Source organism: Dasypus novemcinctus, chromosome X (genome assembly GCF_030445035.2).
Source record: "Dasypus novemcinctus isolate mDasNov1 chromosome X, mDasNov1.1.hap2, whole genome shotgun sequence".
Classification (NCBI taxonomy): domain Eukaryota; kingdom Metazoa; phylum Chordata; class Mammalia; order Cingulata; family Dasypodidae; genus Dasypus; species Dasypus novemcinctus.
In genome coordinates this window covers 88,445,012-88,467,586 of record NC_080704.1, presented here as the reverse complement: position 1 = coordinate 88,467,586, position 22,575 = coordinate 88,445,012, and the positions used below count along the sequence as shown (strand labels likewise).

Sequence of the window (22,575 nt, the reverse complement as noted above, 5' to 3'; positions counted from 1 at the left end):
TTATTCAAGAAATAAAAGTTCTTATATGATAGAGAGATTTACTAAAACTTACATGTAAAACGATTCATGTGTTTAGTGTATCATATTATCAATAACATTTACTGAAGAAATGTTTAATAAAACATACAATTTCTATTTGCTTGGAAACATCTGTAAAAGCTTGAGCTAGATCTCATAAAAAACAAAGTGCCTTGAATTTCCAAAGAGAAAATAATAAAACACCATTTTCTCTACCTCTCTCACATTTGTAACACTCTGTTTCTACCATCACACTCTTATGTACATGACCACCACACAATTGAACAATTATTTTTCTTGTTATTCAAGGTACAGTTTGAGGACTTAGCTGTCTGGTCATTCTTGACTTTTGGAAGAAGACAAAAAATATGAGGAAACAAAGCCATAAATGAAATATTACTTTATTTTTAACTAATCATTGATGAACCACTCTCTCTGCTCATGAGGCGAGAACGGATAACAGAACTACCATGACGAGATAGTTGATCTCGAAACTCTGAGGCCATGAAGTAATAGAGAATTGGATCTAAAAGACAGCATAGACTTGCAAGGCACAGACAAAAAGGGTGGAAATACATTGTGCTTTGGACAATGGAACAATTACTAATGATGGTTTCCTTTGCCATGGTGTAAAATATAAAGTTGATATGATAGGGAGTGAAACAGATGAAGAAGACTGCAGCACACATGAAAACCATACGTAATGCCTTCTGTCTCTCGCTGATTCCTTGGAAAGCTAATGGAGGCTGTCTCAAGGATATAGTGGTTTTCCAGGTACACCATGCGATGACAACCACTGGGATCACAAATCCTGCCAGTTCAGCAACTGTGATCATTCCAACCAAAGTCGCTGCATTCATTTTGTTGTAACCAAGATCAGCAAAGCAGGACTCATTGTTGTTGACTAAGTCTGTGCTTCTCAGGAAGGGAAATGGCAAACAGGCAGTCCCCACGATGACCCAGATGGCAGCACTGATGCCCACATCATACCTACGTTTCCAGTCTCTGGCTCTGAAGGGCTTAAGGAGAAAGAAACATCTCTGAAGGCTAATGCATGTCAGGAAGCAAATGCTCGCATACATGTTGAGATACTTCAGGTAAAAGCACAGTAGGCAAAGGGCTCTCTGAAAAGGCCAGTGGTGGCTGATGTAATAATAAATTCGGAGAGGTAGAGACAGCACATGAGCAAGATCAGCCACAGAGAGATTGATCATGAAAATGATGGCTTTATTTTTCTTGCTGATGAAGCGGCACAGAACCCACAGGGCTGCACTGTTAGCCAGAAGACCAGGAATGAATATGAGGATATAGGTGGTTGCATAGAGGGAGTACTGAAATGTCACAGTTAAATTGCAGTCAGATTCGCCCTTGCTGATGCTGTTACTATTCATCTTGAATATTTCAGTATATTCACCAAGGTAGGCTATGATGTATTGTCCCTGCCCAAAACAAAAAGAAAAAAAAGTGTAAAACAGGTTTTTAGATTACCAACTCTGCTTTTCATACTTCAAAAGACATACAATATTAAAATTAGAAGGGATCCACTTACAGATGAAGAATAGAGGCTCAGGGAGGCTGGTCCATAGTCCTATAATGAATTAGTTAAGGAGACATGGCATTGCCCCCCAATTGCCCTCCCAGATTCCTACCACATCCATAGGTATGTTATGTTTCATCTTTGGCATTTGAGTTTACTTTCTTGGCCTCAAAGTTTGCCTTGGCCCAAGCCCTGTTTAGACCCAATTCTGCTCACTCACTCAGAAATGAAGTGGTAAGAATTCAGTCTCACATTTTAGATCCCCTTGTCTCTCCTTTGTCTGCTATATTGTCTGTAGGGTCTTGGCTTCCCTTCTTGACTACTCAATGCCTAGAAAATGGTTTTGCTGCCTTGATAGTGAATAGCCAGGGTCTAACCCTATTAAGAAACAAGGGAATCTTCTCCTCACTAATTTTTAAGGCTTGGGAATATGCTGACCATAGCCAGGAATGTGGCAGATTTATACAAAGGATATTACTTAAGGCACCAACAAAATAGGGTCATTATAACCATTTTTTGAAATAAATTTTAGATTGAATGTCTGATTTGTTTTATTCATTAAAGTAGTAATTATAGGAATTAAAACTTGTTGGACTCCTTTAATCATATTTTTTGCTTTAGTGTGATTTTTCTTGTGCATTATATGTGGGGTATATAAAGTATAAGGTAATCTTTATGGTCTCTCAAGGTATGTTCATGGAGTTATGAACTCCATATCCGCAGGTTACCTGAGGATAGGAATGGCAGGAAATCAACAGCCTCATTATTTCACTTGAATTTCAGACTGGAAAGACCCTGAGAAATCATCTAATTCAGCCTTTACTTAATATAGTTAATAGAAGTGAGGTCAAGAGAAAAGGGTTTATTAAGAAAACACAGCTATTAAATGGAAGATTTGGTACTTCAAAAGGGAGGACAACATACTTAACCTCCCCATTATTAGATTTTCTCCCAAAGACAAATTTAAATACATATCTTCTGTCTATATCTGGGAATGTTCACTGCATTGAAAACTGAAAGTGGAAGAAATAAAACTGAAATTTTTCCTCAGGTGAGGTAAAGACTTTTGTTGTTGCTGTTGCAATTGTTTGGTTTTTATTTTGTTTTTGTTTCAAGTAAGTTTACAAAACCAAAGAAATGGACTGGTTTTACATTCTTTTTATAAATAGAAGAATGGTTCTCTATTTCATTCACTCCAGGAAATAGAGATGTAAAAGAACAGAACTCCAAATTGTGAATTCGCAAATGAAAGAAGGGAGACATTATGAACTACCATCTCTCTAAAGACTGCATTTCACTTTCCCTTCGAATCTTTTCAACCCTTACTACTTGGCCTATTATATGAGATATGTTTTAAAAAGTCATGCAGTCATTTTGCAAATGTACGTATGACTTAGGACCTGAGTGGGGGAAATAGAGTTGTCCTCACACTTGAGGTGGGAAATAATTACCATTTTTGACACATGCATTATCTAATTTAATTCTCACAACCACTCTAAAGGTAGGTATTAGTATTACCACCATAATGCAGTTGAGGAAACTAAGGCCCAGAGAGATTCAGTAAATGGTTTGGGGACACAATGCTAGCAAATGATAAAGACAAGATTTAACTTTCATGCTTGGCTTTCTTTATGCTCTTTCCAAACACCACTTGCCTTTTTCCCTGTGCAGGAAGAACTACTTATTAATACTAAAATGAGGCTAGCTCAGATACTATTCATGGTGATATCTGTAGGGCACACTGTGATAGAGTAGGCCTTTCTGATCTCATAATAGGATGTTATGATCTAATAACACCAGTTCTTCTCTAATTGCGCTATCAGGATAGATCTAAACATCTGTGCATATACAGGCCACCTCATGCTGCCCACCACCTTCTTTAACTTCAATTACTATTGACCACACAAGGGCTGTGAGTGAGCAAGGGAAGACAAACCAAGTACATCATAATTGCAAGAACTAGGAACAACTCACACATATCCAAATCACACTTCCACTTCTGCATTTTACAGATGTGGCTATTTGTTCCTGCTTCACTGGTATAGAAAGTTTCGGTTAGAAAACCAGTATGTCCTTCTTACAACCCTATGTTAAATGACAGAGCCATATTAGGGCATAAAGCAAGTTAGAGGTCAAGTTCACACACTCCTTTTTGCTGTGGGTTCTTATTCCTCTGAAATTCACAGTTCATTGTGAGCTTACTGATTTGCATGACCTGCTTTACAAAATCTCTTCTCCTCTCCAGTCTGAAGTGGGGGTAGAGAAGGGTTTTCCCCAAGTCTGTTTGGTGACAATTAAATGTAAAATCCCCATGATAAGGAGAAGTGGGGAGAATTTATGTGTGGTTGGGCAGAAATATGGACTGTCTTAGAGATAACAAGGAAATGCAAAATGGAAGAGTTTTAAGGCAGAATACTATTTTTTTTTCTTGGTTTCAGTACCTGATTCTGTCTCTCTCTCTCTGGCTCTATCATTCAATATTTTGGGATGATTTGTTCCCTTGGGGTTTCCAGTGTCTTTACCCTTCAATCTAGACATGTCTATGGTTCTTTTCTCATAAGTAGGCATGATACTGGACTACTCAAGGCAAGCTGTAGGTGATTCATTCTTGAACCTATGCTCTTCTTCTCAATCACTGCCTTGACTCACCTCCCAGACACCAACGCTGAAAACTGGTGAGTCATGCCCACTCTTGCCACTACATTTCCTTTGTATCCAATGAGAAACCAGGTGATTATCATTTCCAAAAAGTTCTCAAATCTATTAACAACTCTCCAGTTCTACTGTCACCACTCTCATCCAAACCACTGTTATCTCTCCATTTGATTACTGCAGCAGTTGCCTCACTGGATATGTTATATGGGTAGATATCAGCACAGCCCAAGGTCTCAGAGTACAATGGACATCATTATCTGAACCTCAGGAAGGGAGGACTCCTTGTGATCTGTTTCCAAAGGTATCTCAAACTTTCACTCTTTTTGATTGTAATCATATATTATATCATCAGCAAATGACTTCCTATCAACCCATTCATGGAAGTTAGAATGGGGTTGAGGAAGCTGGATCTACAGTCTCCAATGTCTATGTCTGGAAAGTAAACATAAAAGGAAAAATAGCCTTATTTACTTTTTACATGTTTGGGAGGTGACTCTGAAGACCTTAGAGATCATTACTCAATTAATACATATTTTATATGCCCCATCCTATGAACCCCATGCTAGGTTCTGTGGAAACTATAGAATCATCAGCAATGGTCTCTGTTTTTCAAAAACTTCTGCTCTGGTGGGGGAAATGTTTTAAATAACTCCAACAACACAAAGACTGAAATAAGACATAGATGTTGAGGAGAATTCCCCATGATAGCACAGCATCAGACCTGTAAGTTAAGTATGATATATAATACCAATACCCCTAGCATATTTTTAACTCAAGAAAGATTCAGTGCCTTGATCAAGGCCACAGAGTTAGGACACTGTGAAACTAGGAGTAGCTGCCAGATTTTTAGGCATTGTATTCATTGCTTTTTGCTCCACGAGAGGCTGCCTCCATAGAATTCTGAGAGATAGAAGCACTTTGAGCCAGAGAAGATGGCACTTGAGTTGAGCCATCTACCTTCCCATATTTGCCCCTCTAAGATCACAGATGGAGAAAAAAATAGAAATGACAGAATAAAAGATAACGTTGACTTTGCCTGAATTATCCACTATTCTGTTTAAACCTTAGCCATCCTTCAAGTCTGGGCATGAGTCCCATCTTTTCAAAATCACCTTCCAAAAATAACCTACACTAGTTATTATCAATACCATTCAACTTAGAATTAATAATTGTAATTTCATCCAGAAAAAGACATTCTGCTATGTGTGTGTCTTATATGTTAATTGCTAAGGGTGATGAAGGTTGTGGGATAATTCTGAGAAAAAATAATACATGCTTGTTGACCTAAAGGAGTTTACAGTCACTTGGGGGAAAGAATAGTAAGAATAACTTACTATATAGTAAGAATTCTTACTATAGTAAGAATAACTTACTATAATAAATTGCCAAGATAGGTAATGAAAGAGGTAATAAGAAAGGTTCTGTGGAAGCAGAAATAAATCCAGTCAGAAGAGGAGATTTGCAAGTACAACTTAAAGTGTAAGTCAACTTTCAATAAGCATTTGCAGTGATGGGCAGGACACAAGCAGAAGAGAGGAGGAGAAAAGGCTCCCAGGGCTTTATGAATTATATTCAAAGGCCCTGAGGTGTAAACATGAATTGACTATAGAAAGGACTATGTATTCTAGCCTAGATGGAGCAGAGCATGAGATGTTTGGGAGAACAGAATTGAAGGTAAGACGGGGAAATTAGTGGAAGGTAAAAGGGACTATAAAGGTAAGTGGAACTAAATAATGGAAGGTTTTGAATGCACTTTATGGGGAATCATTGAAAGATTTTGTAAGAGTTATGATATCACCATACCTGTATTTTAGAAAAAAATCACTCTAGCTAATGGGTGGCAGGTAATGTGGAAAGATGAGAAATCAGAGAGAGGAAATCCAAGCCACTTGGGAGTTTGTAGGCTGGCCAGCATTCCAGGTTTACCCAAGATGGAGGGTTTCCTGGGATTTGGGACTTTCAGTGTTAAACCAGGATAATTAATCACCTTATTGCTGCAATTGTTCAGGTGATAAAAAATAAGCTCTGCCTGGGAAGTCATCAGAGGGGTTGTGCTTATGCACATCTCAGCAGGATCTCAGAGACAGCCAAAGAACATACAACCCCAAGTAGGGGTGCTGCTGAGGACTACGGAGACACCCAGGTCCTACAGTCATGAGAGATGGCTCTGAGGTTCAGTGCTTTGTCTGTTGGCCCTACTTTATAATTTGTGCTCCTGAGTGTGATGGAGTTGGACTCAGATGTGACCTTTCTATGCATGCCTCTTCTGTCACTTTTACTGAACCTGTGATTGATGGTGGGTTTGTTGTATGCTCAGGAGATGGGAATCTCTGGACTGTCTATGTGCCAGCTAGGCCCTCAGCCTCAGCAGATTTGCAACACGTACTCTCTGAATTTTTGGATTTACCCAGGTCAGCTAACATTGAGTTGAGGATGGGCAATCACCATACCAGGGGATTGAGAGAGTCTACAGCTGCAAGCATGAGAATTCCATCCATCAGCCATGAGAGATCTAAGCCCCTTCTCAATTTAGAGGTGGAGTGGACATCACCACTCCAGTGTCCTCAGGATGGAGGAATAAAATATGGATTAGAGTGAACTTACCTGTATTCTACTATAGAATTATTGTCACTCTAGCAATGGAAGAAATTGTATCATTGATGTGGAGACAGTGGCCATGGGAGTAGCTAAAGGCAGGGAAAGGGAAAAAGAGGCATGATATGGGGCATTTTTGAGACTTGAAGTTGTACTGAATGATATTGCAGGGACAGATACAGGACATTATATATCCTACCATAACCAACTTAATGGACTGGGAGAGAGTATAAACTACAACATAAACAATAATCCATGCTCCAAAATGTACTCATCAAATGTAATGAATGTACAACAGTAATGAAAGAAGTTGTTGGTGTGGGAGGAGTGGGGAGGTGTGAGTGGGGTATATGGGAATCTCTTATATTTTTTAATGTAATGTTTTGTATTCTATGTATCTTTTTAAAAAAGATAAAAAATAAAAGAATAAACTCTGAGTGATTAGGCAGGAATGTTAGAATTTCCAGTATAAGTTATATGTGTAATTAACCAGTTTTAGAGACTTTTTGGCTGAGGAGTCAAAGATAATTTCATTTGAAAATATGTGATAAATAATAAAATTATGAGAGTTTTTCACTTTTCCAAAACTCTTTCACATGTATCAGTTAACTTCATTTATCTTTCTTGACTATCTGAACCAATTCACCCCTTCATTATTCCACTGATTTCTAAAGTTTTGCTCTCTGTCAAGCTTCAATTACTAAATCTTAAAATGTTTTCTCTCTCTAACAGTATGATCACTGAACTCCACTGTAAACTGCACCATACTAAATTGCATCATAAACACCCAGAAACCTTAAATTTCTAATCATCTCAATTTTCTTAGTGTAACCCTGCACATTCCTTATCTCACATTATTCCCTACCCAGTCTAGATGAAATAGTTGGTCAGATTAACCACTCTCATACAAGAACCCTTCAATTCCTTGCACCCCATTTTTCAGCTACATCGGCCTGGCAAGACCCTAACCTCAGATAAATTCCACAATCCATTTTGTTTCTTAACTACCCAAACTGCTGGAAGATTCCATTAAAATAGCAGGGTCTTGGATTAGCACGACTACAAAATTTACCTCCAACCTAAGATTTTTGCTCCAGTCTCTTTTTGCACATCCCTGGCTATTAACTTCTCTTATTCCCTTGATGGCTATTCTGCAATTTCACAAATCTGCTAAAGATTCCTCCTTTCTCTTATTCTCCCTTCCCCATTTTTCTCAGAAGATCATCTTACCTCTTACCTCACAGAGATAATTGGGCTTATTGGTTTAGAAATAGTTAAACTACGTTCACATTCCCAACACATACAATTATACCTACAGACGTACTCTTCTTATTTCCCAACATAACCTTCCTTCCTGGTGCTCAAGAATTCCCATGCTCTCAATTTCATCTTCTCTTACCTTCCTCAGTGTCCTCTTTCATTTATTTGTTTCTTTCACTTCTGGACCATCATTTTCACCATTCTCAGCTAGATGTTTCTCAAGACTTTGAATCCACCAAACAATTATTTTCTTGAGTATGAGCTCTTTGCTACTGTCTTCTTAAATAACCTTCCCACCAGAGTTATTTACACTATTCTTCCTTTTCTTCACTGTATATCTATCTTTCAATGAACTTCATGGTGGCATGCATACTCCCTCAGCTCACCAAAACAGTTTTGTCAAAGGACATCAGTGACCATCATGTTGCTAAATCATGCAGAACTTCTCTGCTATCCTGGATAGTTTAACCACTTTCATATTTTTAAAATGCTCCCTTCTTTTGGCTTCCAAGTCACAAGTCTTTCTTGGTTCTCCTCTTAAGCATCTGTCTATTCATTCTGAGTCTTTTTTGAAGCTTCTTTTTTTCCCTCTGCTTAGCTTTTCAATATTGTTTTTGAACTTTTTCTTTTCTTCTTCTTATCCAACATCCTCTTCCTGAATAATAGCATCCACTTACCTTCTATGAATTCCTGTACCCTGACCTCATCTCTATTTTCAGACCTCATCTTTCTAAGGTATTAGACCTATGTGTCAAACTTCCAGAAGAGTTCCCATTTATGTTTTCTGCATATGTCTCAAAAAGATTATGTCAAAAACATATTTCCTGACCTGTCACTTATCCATCGCCATCTATCCAGTAACAAGGGCCAAATCCCTAAGATAATCCTCCTTGGTGTGTGTGTGTGTGTATAAATATATATATATATATATATATGTATATTTCACCCTTCCTCTTTATATCCTTTTTCCCAGCTATGGCTCTCTAATAACAGGCCAACACATCATAATTTTCTCTTGCATGGATTGTTAAAACACTTATAACTGATGTACATGCCTCAAGGCTTGTCTTCTTAAAATCAAGTGATGGGAATGTTGGGTAATGAATGTTTGTGATGAGATGGCACAATATTGTCAATGCAATTGATTCCACTAAATTGAGTACTTGAAAGTGGCTAAAATGGGAATTTTATCAGAATGCCTGATATACAATAATCATTTAAAAAGGATTTTTAGCTGAATATATATTCGGCCTCATGATAATTCTTGAATACTTTAACTGTTTGTGGATACTTGTACATTGGACTGTGAGGTTTGAAAAGTTAGAGGTCATGTCTTAAATTTCTTTTTCTATCCCTAATTATACAACAAAGCTGTATATTTAGGAAATTACTATTAAAACAACTGATGTTGACTGACATGTGTGGGGATTAATCCTAAGGACTTAACTTTATTAAGGTTGCATAACCAACTCAGCTAACCAGGGTCACCCAAACAACAATGACCAGACAGAATTATAACCTGTGAAAATATCACACCTTCAAATGTTACACTTTGCTCTGTGGATTTGATCCACACACCTAGAGATAATAAATGCCCCTTTGGTAACCCCAGTTTTGGTGGTTTGTTCAGGGTGTGTGCTACCTACCCCAATTGTCAGGGCCATTGAGAGAAATGGCTCTTCTCTTGAAAAAGTGTTTACTTGACAGAGCAAATCCCTGAAGGAAATGGCCAATGCAGAGCTCTAATCTAATAATCAAAGCAGGAAAATCAGCTACTAGGTATGAGCTAAAAATATTCACTTTCAGAGTATGATTCTGAGGATGTCCCAAATAGTGAAGATTGGCATACAGTTATGACTAAAATTCCATCAAACTCCTTTCTACCTGAAGCACAAATCAAAAGTCAATATTTCACTCTTCTCTCAAGGTCACATCTCACCTGACATTTTTTCGTTCTGAGTTCCTTTTTCTTTGAACATCTTTGGACTCATAGGCTGCAATAAGAAAAAGGAATCTCTCTTTAAGTCAAACCCTGCTGTTTAAACTTTCATATACCACATTGTGCTTAGTAGAGTATAAGTATATAATAATGAATCCAGTTCATACATATTGGTTGATAAAGGTAGGAGTATAAATAATGGGCATATATCAGCAGTGTCTCAGGCAGTTTGACTTCCAAAATCTTTCCCATGAACTACTCTCCCAAGCAACAATCACAGTATTTTGCCCACAGCTACTGAGGAAACTGCAGTTAGAAAAAAGTTAATAAGTTTGGAGTCTAAGAAATTCGGATACCTAAGAGCTTCAAAGCCTTCAATATCAACTTTCTATCTGAAATTCTACAGGAATTCTGTATCTTAAGTAGGAATTTGATCACTGAATGCTTTATTTTTTGAAATACCTAAATTTTGTCTCAGAATTCATAGGTATATCGGGTTTTTAAATATGACTCAGAACTGAGCTTAAGTGGGTATCAATAACATCTACCCAAAGGCAAATTTCAGTCATCCAACCATGTCTATGCTGTAGTTTCACAAAGATACAACCAAACTGAATGCATATTATAATGCCATTAGAATTTGTGTGAGACTTTTAAGCCCTAGTCAAATACTAAGTCCAAGAGGTTTCCATATTTATCCTGTATGTCACTAGTTAAGTGCTATTCATATATTACCTCTAATCCTTGTAAGAGGACCAAGTTAATTATTGTACCCATTTTACAGATCAAAGAATGGAGGCTAATTTGTTTTAAGTGATATTCTCAAAGTTATAGTTATGTTTTTTTGTTTGTAATAAAACAGATAGTTCTTCATTAGCAGAAAAACATCTGGAATTATCCTTATCTAAATATCCTGTTGCATGAAATGAAAAATATTTTAAAGTGGCATTTGTGTGGATAAGACCATTCTTAAAGTTGAAGAAGACATTGCTATCAGTTCTAGTTCTAACACATTTATAACTATACCATAAGGTAAATGGCTGTCCACCAGATATATGGGTAGTGTTGTTTCAAAACCAGGGAACTTAATGGAGCTTTGCATATGAACCTAAACCATTCGTGATCTGTGGGAGGAAATACTGGAAAATCTTTTTATAAAAAGAATGAGCTGAATACGACATGAATTATTGTGATATGGGAAAAACTCAAAAGCATTGGAGCATATTGAAAAGAACACTGTATTCTAACACCTGATCAAATATTAACTCTTTGTGTTTCCCTAAACAAACTTCATCACTTCTGTGGGTTTCATTTTTTCTCATTAGTAAAACTTTAAAAAATTGAAATGGATGATCCTTAAACTCCTTTACAACTTTAACTTGCCATGACTTTATGGACTTATTCTCTCCCAACCACTGGCTTCAACTAATACATCATGTCCCTTCTATTAATATAGGTGCCACTACTGTAACCAACCAGGTGATATCCACTTTATGAACAATTACTACATTAATAATCACAGGAAAGCATTGCATTGCTAAAAGAAATATTGTGAATAATTAGGTCAATGAAAATCACCTACATTTTCCAGATGAGAAAACTGAGACTCAAGAAGTGGTCTTATATATCTGAATATCTAAGATTAGCAGGTAAATTACCAAGAAGTATGAAATCTAGACTTCTGGAATCAAGATGATTGCTCTTTCCCCAGTAATGCTTTGCAAATATCCATCATTGCAATCTTCTCACTCTTCTCACCCCTCACCTTCAAGTCATTAACAACATTGAGTGAACATGTTTATCAAACTAACTTCTATTTTCTTTGAGGATGTCATCACCCTTTGGGCTTGTGATCTTAGGATTAGAAAGAGAAATGAAATAGGGAAAAAGGGCAAAAAGTGTATCTTGTACTATCTAGGGGGACAACCTTTACAGGTGATTTAGGAACTTTGCTTATGTTACCTTTTCTCATTCCTTTAGCCACTAATTTCCTCACAGGTATTGTCCCTGCCAGTGTGATTCCCATGAGGATCTTGCCATTCATTCAAACTCTCACAACAAGAGCAAAAAAAGAGCAGCTGGAATTGCAAACTACAATTTCCTGAATTACTTCAAATAAATTTCAAGTAACAATGTTTGATATCAGAAATTTATACATATTCTGTAGGTCTAGATATTTTTCTATGAATTAGGGAAATTAAAAATAAATTTACCTTTAAAATGAATTATAGCATGCATCAGCACTGCATGTGGGCCAGCTCATCACAGGGGTCAGAAGGCCCTGGGTTTGAATCTTGGACCTCCCATGTGGTAGGCAGATGCCGTATCCATTGGGCATGCAGGGGTGTCCCCAGCATAGGGGAGCCCCGTGCGCAAGGAGTGTGCCCCGTAAGGAGAACCGCCCAAGGTGGAAAAAGTGCAACCTGCCAAGGAATGGTGCAGCACACACAGAGAGCTGACACAGCAAGATGATGCAACAAAATGAGACACAGATTCCAGGTGCCACTGACAAGAATACAAGCGGACACAGAAGAACACACAGCAAATGGACACAGAGAGTGGACAACTGGGGAGGGCAGGGAAAGGGAGAGAAATTTTAAAAAAACAAATCTTTAAAAAAAATTAAAAAATTAAAATGAATTAAAGCAATTAGCCTATGGTTAAACTAAGATCTTTATGTTTAATTTTAATTTCCAGACATAAGTTTTGCTGCATTTTAATCATTTAAGATTAAGGTCTAATTAGATACTATTTTGCACTTGGGGCAGTATTTTCTAAGTAGAAAGAGTCTTGATCTTTGGGCAGACTGAGGGTTCCTATTTGTACACAATTAGTGGCTGTCTAGTCTGAAATTACTCAAGTCATAGCTTTAAGGTTCAGTTTCCTTACCTGTAAAATGATGATCATTATGAAAATGAACTGGAAATATAGAAAAATGGTAGGAGAGAGGAAGGGCAAGGTAGCATCAGAGTAAGGAACTTAAAGAGTCAGCTTGACCTACACTGAAGTGAGTAATCACCAGAGCCATCTAAACCACCTGTTTGGGGAGCCCAGGAGACCAGCAGAGCATCCTGCAACATCCTTAGAAGAAGAGAAGGAGAAGACTGTCCATCTGTAGAGAAGACTGATGAGTAGAGCACTCCACACCAAAAACGTTGGTACCCATCCCCCAGTGGTGGTGCAAGCCACCTAGGGAGATATACCCTGACTGGAGCTAGAAGCTACATTTTCCAAAAATGAGGGGGAGAGAGACAGTCAGGCATCTATTTCAGCTACTGATTAGTAAATTTGGTTGGCTAAAGTCATTCTAGGGAAGCGGACTTGGCCTAGTGGTTAGGGCATCTGTCAACCACATGGGAGGCCCGCAGTTCAAACCCTGGGCCTCCTTGACCCATGGGGAGCTGGCCTACATGCAGTGCTGATGCGCGCAAGGAGTGCCCTGTCACACATTCCCCTGCCACTGACAACAACAGAAGTGGACAAAGAACATGCAGCAAATAGACACAGAGAACAGATAACTGGGGCGGGGGGGAGAAGGGAAGAAAAATAAATAAATAAATAAATCTTTTTTAAAAAATTCTAATTCTAAGAACAGCTAAGGTTTGAAACTGTCCAAGTCATAAAGAGACCAGATACCCAATTTAAACAATATCCCTGGCATGAGGGGAAGTAGGGCTCATTGAAAATCACAGTGAGGGTAGGGATGGACTTCTTTTCACCCAGGACAGATTGTAGCCATATCCTAAGCTCCAGCCCAATCTTCAGCAGGAAAGATGCTAGGGGAATCTGCCCTGGCCTCTCTGGGCAACTGTAGTAGCTTTTGGCCTGCATAGCCTGAATTTAGGGTGTCTGTGGCGCCATTCCCACCTCCTGATAGGATAAGAGGAGGCTGGTGTTTCCTCAGCCTGTCTGGGCAACTATAGGCAATTTCAGTTCACACAGACTTGATTGCTGAACACTTGTGGCTCAGTTCCCATCCCTGATAGGACAGGGGAGAGGTAGTGTTTCTTCAACCTCTATGGGCAACTTCAGGTGGTTTTAGCCCACATGGACTAGATTGTTGGGCCTTCCTAAGTGTCCATCCCCACCACAGGCAGGAGAAAATGGGGATCAGTGCTTCATCAGTCTACCTTGCCAACTGTGGTCAGTTTTGACCTGCACGACCTAATTTCCTGCTCACACCTGTAAATCCACTCCCACCCAGACAGGAGCAGAAGGGGCACTGAAGCTTCATCATTATATCTTGAAAACTACAGTCCATTTTGTACTACTGCATGGCTAGGATTACTGCACACATAGATGATTCTGTCTCTACCCCTGGCAAGATTGAGAGGTGGAAGAAACATCATTGGTTTCTGGGGCAATGCAGGCACTTCAGCCTTTAGGAACTACAGTACCAACTACAACCTTGGCTCCTATTACATAACCACCAAGGCAGAAAGGGCAAGAAAAAGATGAAAAAATTCAAATTGGCTAAACACAAGCCACTATAGCTTCCAAATTAAGTTGAACCAATTATCGAAGAAGGGTGTAGCACAAAACCAATCAATTAGAAAGAAATACACCAAAGAGAGAAACCATAGGTAGAATAAATACACCTACTAAATCAGATACCAAGACACCAACAAAAATTTTAAAATATGACAATCCATACAAAGAAACAGGAAGAAATGGCCCAGTCAAAGGAACAAGCTAAGCCTCCAGCTTTAGCTAAGCTAAAGAAGTTGAGATAAAGGATGTCAAAGATACAAAAGAGCATCAAGAGAAAAATGATGCATACAAAGGATGCCCAATAAGATTAAGTGCTACTTTCTCATCCAAAACCATGGAGGCAAGAAGGCAATGACAGGGAAAATTGTGTTTTACTTATATTTACTTTGTTTTGTTAGCTCCTGACACACAAAAAAAATCTCTGTCATATCACTAGCTGATTACAAACCAAAGAACAGTAATCTCAAGGAATAAACCCAAAAGTTAACACTTTAAAACTTTAAAAATGCACAGTTTGAAACAAAATATTATAATACAAACAAAGAAATAGAAAATGATGACCTATCCAAAAGAAGAGAATAAAAATTAAATTTAAAAAAACAACAATGAAGATGACCATACTGTGGACATATTGGACAAAGGCTTTTAAAAGTATCTTCAGTTTGCTCAAGGAGCTAATGTAAAATACAGAGAAAAAACTAAGGATATCAGGGAAACAATGAACAATACTAGAATCTCAAAAAAGAGAGAAATTTTAAAAAGCAAACAAACAAAATTACTGGAGTTGAAGACCTTAACAGATGAAATTAAAAATTCCCAGGATGATTTCCACAGCAGAATAGAGAGCAGAAGAAATAATCCATGAATTTTAAGACAAGACAATTGAAATCAGACAGGCTGAGGAGCAAAAAGAAAAAAGAATTTTAAAACAATAGACTACCCTAAGAGATCTCTGGCATATCATTAAGACTACTGATAAATGCATTACGGTATCTCCAAGAAGAAGAAAAAGAAAAAGTGACAGAAAAAAATTATAACAGAAAACTTCCCAGATTTAGAAAAAGAGGTGAATATGCACATCCAAGAAGCCCAAAGAAAAGCAAACAGGAAAAACTTGGATAAAAATATGCCTTATGACATACTGATCAAACACTCAAATGCAAAGGATAAGCACAGTGTTCTGAAAGCTTAAATAGAAAATTAATATGTTATCTACAAGGGAGTCCCAAATAGATGAAGTGCTGATTTTTTATCAGAAACCATGGAGGCTAGAAGGTAATGGGTTGAAAACATTTAAAGAGCTGAAAGAAAAAAATGCCAAGCAAGAATTTTATATATCTGATGAGACTTTCTTTCACAAATGAGGGGGTGATCAAGACATTCCCAGACATACAAAAGCTGAGGGAGTTCATCACTACTAAACTAGTCCTATATGAAATGCTAAAATTTCTTTAGACAGAAAGTAAAGAACTTTAAGTGTTGTTTCAAAGAAGCATAAAGAACTAAAGATCTTTGGTAAGTGTAACCATTTTGGTAATTAGAAATGCCAGAACTACTGTATTGGATTTTTTGGTATGTAATTCCACTTCATACTGAATGCAAATGCATAGAAAGTAATCATAAATCACCAGGGAACCGAGAGTGCCTACAACTGCAAGTAAGAGAATCACATCCATCATCCATGTGGGATCTTAGATATAAAAATTGAAGAAAATCCTGAAAAATCCACAGCAAAGCTCCTAGAGCTAATAAATGATTTGGCATAGTGGCAAGGTACAAGATCAACATCCAAATTCACTAGTGTTTCTGTATACTAGTAAAGAACAATTGGATGAAGAAATCAAGAAAAAAATCAATTTCCAGTAGCAATTAAAGAATAAAATATCTAGGTACAAATTTAACAAAAGAGGTAAAGGACTTATATGCAGAAAACAACAACATATTGATAAAAGAAATGAAAAACCTAAATAACTGAAAGGCCATTCCATGTTCATGAATTGGAAGACTAAATATTGTTAAAATGTCAATTCTACCCAAAGCAATTTACAAATTCAATGCAACCTCGATCAAAATTCCAACGTTCTTTGCAGAAATGGAAAAGCCAATTATCGAATTTACATGGAAGAGTAAGGAGCCTTGAATATCTAAAGTCATCTAGAAAAAGAAGAACAAAATTGGAGGGCTCACACTTCCTGATATTAATACTTATTACAAAACCACTGTCATCAAAACAGTGTGGTACTGCCATGAGGACAGACAAACAGGCCAAGGGAAGCAAATTGAGAATTCAGAAATCAACCCTCATATTTATGGCCAACTGATTTTTGACAAAGGAGTGAAGACCACTCAATTGGGAAAGAATAGTCTTTTCAACAAATGGTGTTGCAAAAACTTGATCTCTATTTCCAGGACTGAAGGTGGACCCCTAGCTTATACAATATACAAAAATCAACTGAACAAGTTTCAAAGGCCTAAATATAAGAGCCAGAATTATAAAACTCGTAGAAACAAAGTAGGGAAACATCTTCAGGACCTTGTATTAGGTAGTGGTTTCTTAGACTCCCAAAGTAAAAGCAACAAAAGAAAAAAATAAATGATACCTCATTAAAATTTAAAACTTTTATGCAAAGGACTGTATTGTGAAAGTAAAGTGACAAACTACACAAAGGGAGAAAATATTTGGAAACAACATATCTGATAAGGAGAAAATATTGGAAACAACATATTTGATAAAGGCTTAATATCCAAAATATATAAAGATCCTACAACTGAGCAAAAACACTAAAAACCTAATTTAAAAATGGGCAAAAGACATGATTAGACATTTCTCCAAAGAAGATATACAAATGGCCAAAATGCACATGAAAAAATGCTCAACGTCATTAGCCATTAGGGAAATACAAATCAAAACCATGTGATAGCATTTCACACCCACTAGAATAGCTACCTTTAAAAAACAGAAATTGAGAGATGTTGGAAAGGATGTGAAGAGCTGTGAATATTCACTCATTGTTGGTGGGAATGTGAAATGGTGCAGCAGCCATACAAAGCAGTATGACCATTCATTATGGTAAATTTAAAAATGTGCATTAACTGATGAATAGATAAACAAAATGTGATATATGCATACAAGGGAATATTATTCAACCATAAAAAGGAATGGAGTCCTGATACATGTGCCAACATGGAAGAACCTTAAAGACATCATGTTGGTGCAATAAGCCAAACACAAAAGGACAGTGTATGAGCTCACTGATATGAATTAATTAGACTATGCAAATTCATAGACTCAGCAACTAGAATACAGGGGTTGGGGTGAGAGAAGGGAAGGAAGAGTTTATGCTTAATAGGTGCAGAGTTTCTGTTTGGGATGATAGAAGAGTTTTGGTAATGGATGGTGGTAATGTTAGCTCAACATTGTGAATATAACTAACACCACAAAGATACCTAAATGTGGCCGAAAGTGGAAATTTTATGTTGTTTATGTGTTACTAGAATAGAATTTTTCAAAAATCATACAACACAGGTGGTAAACTTTAATGCAAACCATGGGCTATACTTAATAGTATAGTATAATATAAAAAATAATATAGTTTCATCAATTTGAAACAAAGGTAACACCCTAAAGCAAAGTGTTAATAGGGAAAAGTGTGTGTTTGAGGGGAGGTTATGGGAACTCTGAATTTTACATAATCTTTATGTAGAGCTACAACTTCTCTAATAAAAATAAATTTTAAAATGCTAAGTGGAAACATAGGTCATTATAAAAATTAAACAGAAAATGTATGTGAAAATACCTATTTTCAAGTCTGATATAGAGTAGGCATTCAATAAATGCTAGTATGTTTTTCCATTACTTGTAAACAGAATATCTCCAAGAGCTTTTGGTTAGATACTCTATCTTCCGGATTTAGGAAATCCCAAAAAGCATAGTTATGACAGCTGGATAGAAGGTTTAGAAAAATAATTCTTAAACTATGAGGATAGAAAATACATTGCTTAAAAAAGCATTCAACTTATTATAAAAATGTATTTTTAAACAAAATATACTTAATTTTCTTCAAATATAAATTGATGAACATTCAAATCTAAAATATACTCTAGGCTTTTAGACATACAGTAATTGGAAGATATCATTGTCATTGGGTAGATTTTCCTAGGTTGCCAGGACCTGATTCACAGAGGCAAATTCTTAATAAACTTCTAGTGAGATTCTTATATTTCTTAAAGCGAACATTAGTTTTAAAATACTGAGAAATATTGATCGAGAGAAATTGCCATGGTGGAAATAAGATTTCAGACCAGTTCCCTTGGTTTCTGCTTGTGTTTTATCATTTGAAGAGAAATAAGGAAATTACTTACAAAACATTTGTCTGCCATTTAAAAGTTGAAGCTCTCATGATAACATTATATGGAAGAAATATAAAGGACATTGGCAAATATTACTCGGTTCCCTTGGAGATCTTGACTATTTCCAGAAGTTATCCTCTAGCAATATTTTCCTGTCATGATCCTATTATTCATTACATCATAATTAGAACTATTCTGAAGTAACTAGCAGCCTAGATTCAAATAATTTTATTTCTAGGAATGAAATTGGATACTAACTATTCCAAGCCCTCACCACTGATTCTGAGTGAGAATAGTGCAACCCAGAGAAGAAAAATTATTTGTCCAAGGCCATATAGGGTGTCGTTGTTAGAAATTGAGCTAGAACCCAAACATCTTTTCTCCTTGTATATTTATCTAACCATTTCATCACTTTCCTACAATACATGTGAAAAGATATTAGATGGAAACTTCCTTTCACAATATTCTGAGGTGAAGTGTAAACAGACCTTTTGGCTAACAGTTTTGAAATAAAGCAGACACCCCCTGCCAGTCATACCCAATACTCTAATTAATGAAACTCTTAGAAGGGTGGGCAGGCTCCATAATAGACAGGCTTTGTCCTTTTTTGCTAGAGTCATGACAGAGAGTTATGATCTGACCTGCCTTTTAGGATGACTGACTTACCTCAAACATAACTGGCAACCTAAAACTGCCCAGAAAATAATTATTTCATTGGGAGTCTTTTTTTTTAATACAACTTAAATTGGTCTTTAATTTGAACAAGGGAAAATTTGTTAGAAAAAAATATAGCCAGCACATTTTAGTTTCATATATTTTAAAGACTAAACAATTTCACTAGGAGTCTTACCATACACTTCTGTTAGCACTGAAGTGGTCTGTATACCTATAAATTAACAACTTTCCCAATTGAGACCAAAATGAAATACTTTTTGACAAAAGAAGGAGCCATGTTCAACAGGGGCCATTGAGGAAATAATTATCTCAAATGCATGACCTGATTCTAAGTATCGTTCAGGCCATTTTGCATCCCAATATACCCGCATGTCACCTACTTTCAACAGTGAATAATTTTACTGTGCCAAATGACTAAGGGATAAATTCCCTAGTTGTGCAAAATCCACCTTCAGGGACATCCCGTCTGGGTTCAGAATCAGAGAAGTGCTAGTATTCAGAGTGATAAAAAAAACAATAAATGAAATGATATGCACCTCTCTTTTGGGTTCTATTGCCCAATGTATGAAAAAGTAGCTTACAAAGGATCAAGATTCTGCAACACTCTGTGCAGACTCTAGAATCATTTCACCCAAACATTTCATCTGGGATATTTTCTAGCTTTCTAATCTAAACACTGATAGGCTCATATACATTTACAGTATTCTCTGGAAAATGCAGCCTGCAGTAGTTTAATGGTCACTTGATTCAGAACAGGTTCTAGGTCCATCTCTGTCAACAAATAGTTGGGTGATTCTGTGTTCCTTTCACTGGCTCTCATTTTCTCCATCTATGTTATAAAGGAATTTTATCACTAATAGCGCTTTCAGCTCCAAATTGTATTCTCTGACTTCCTTTCCTTCTCTCCTGGAAGAAGTTATTATCTGTCTCTGGGTATCTGAAAGTTAAATTCTCCAAAGCAAGGAGCTTATATGTAAAAATATTCATAAATTATGCAACTATACGAACTACACACAACAGAAATTTAATGTAAAATGCAATTTTTCTTCTCCATGTGACCAAAATAACGCATAAATCTTTTTACATTTCCTTTTCTTTCCCACAAATACATACTTTAATCTACTTGAAATATAAAAACAATAAAACAGTTCCTTTTTACTGACAATACACCAAGTTGAACCAATAAATCTCACTGAATACACTCTTTTCTTACCATTTTTTTCTAGCCATCTTTTCTAGCCTCACCCTACAAAGAAACCTCAGCAAAGAGTGAGCTGCCTTTATAAACCCTATGCTCCTGGGGTAATGGTAGAGACTAATGGCATTAACTTTATTTTTGTACTCTTGGTCAGACTCAACTGAAATCACCTTAGCCCCTGCTGTGAGAAGTCTGATAAGAGAAACCAGGGTATGTTTTGAATTCAGACCCTGGCCCCAATACTCCCACAGAGAAATACTAATTCCTAGACCCTAACTTGAAACTTACCTTGGAACTCAGCTGGAATTAGCACTCTTGTTTCTCTGCAGAAAGCTAGGGGTGAAAATGTCTAACTTTGGGTGGCAGCATTCCTGCTGATAACTGACAAATTTGTTTTTGAAAGAGGAAGTTGAGTGCATTTGGTGTCTCACCACAAAAACCTTACTTGCACAGACTGAAATTAAGTCCCTTGAGTGCATGACGCCAACCAAGTTTTATTTCTTTATTTTAATGATGCAAAGAAATTCAAAGAGCAGAGAGTCAAAGGCTGTGCATGCAACAATGACTGTACCAGCCTTCCTTCCTGCTCTTTGCCTTATATCGTTCCACCACTACCCACATGCATATCTATTTCGGATTATTCCAGTGGACTCCATGGTAAGATGCTATTTTCTGGCAATATCTGTGTACAGCTTACCTAGGAATAAGAAAGAGCTGCAACACCTTCAAGGTCTAAAGGGCAAAGGTTGAAAGAACCTTAAGAATACAAGTAAGTATTAGCAGCCCTCGGACTACTTTTGCTTAATCGGTTTCCTCCATCTGGAGTGCTCTTCCCCCACATTTCTCATTTCAAAGCTCACAATCTAATCTGTACTGTAATTATTTTTGTACATATCTATCCTCATTATACTGTAATTACTTGAGAGCAGAGACAATGTCTGACGATTGTGAATTCCCAACTAGTCTAGCACAATGCACTTTCATGAATGCTTTGTTGAATGAATAAGTGAGGAAATGAATGAAAAAATGAATATTCAAAGAATAGATGAATAAAAAATGAATATTTTTGTTTAAACAATTTCTCTCCAGTGTAGTAAGATTCTGGTCTTTATGTACAATATCTATGATGCCCTCAAAAGTCTGCAAATAAAGGATGATCATATAAGTGGGGATTACAGTCTCAGGCAAGTCTGACAATAGGTCTGATAAATAAGACTCACATAGCAACACAAACCTCTGTGGACATGTAAAGTAACCACACAAAGCAGAGCCTAGAGTTGTAAAGAGCCTTCTGTGTGATAAGCATAGCAAATAAAAAAAAAAGTGGATCCATGTTAGAAGCATGGATAAGACATTTTTGTAGGAGGGCAACCTGGATCTGAACCAAGCTCTCAATATAAAACCAGAATAATTAGAGAACTAGGTGGAGCCACATTCAACATTCAGTGATCTTTAATGCAAATCCCAAGGGCATCAGGAGAAGAAATACTGAAGCTTCCGTTTGATATCAATGTTAGATTTTTTAACTTGATAACTACTTAAGGTAGTTACTTAAGGGAACCCTTGTAATTAGGAAATGTACACGGCAGTATTATGTATTCAAGGAGCATGATGTATACAATGTGCTTTCAAATATTACAAAAGAGAGAGGTAGATTGATGGACAGATAAGTGGGTAGATAGAATGATGCAGCAAATATGGCAAAATATTAAAATTGGTGGATCTGTTTGTCTGAGGGAGGTATGTTGGAGTACTCTTATGGGTTTTGTAATAATTTTGCACACTTTTAAATGTGAAATTATTTTACAATAAAAATTTGAGTAAAAAATAAAAGTTTTCAGCATTGGAAACTTAAGA

At 36.8% G+C, this 22,575-nt stretch overlaps 1 protein-coding gene across 1 annotated transcript; it reads right to left on the bottom strand.

The window, feature by feature from the left end:
• Nucleotides 1-403: 403 nt before the first annotated feature.
• On the bottom strand, nt 404-21,095 carry P2RY10 (P2Y receptor family member 10). Its single transcript, XM_004482216.3, has 2 exons — nt 21,007-21,095; nt 404-1,457 (listed from the first exon to the last, which is right to left on the bottom strand). Exon 2 carries the CDS (start codon nt 1,407-1,409, stop codon nt 426-428), a length of 984 nt encoding a protein of 327 aa, XP_004482273.1. The 5' UTR covers nt 1,410-1,457; nt 21,007-21,095; the 3' UTR covers nt 404-425.
• Nucleotides 21,096-22,575: the final 1,480 nt, after the last annotated feature.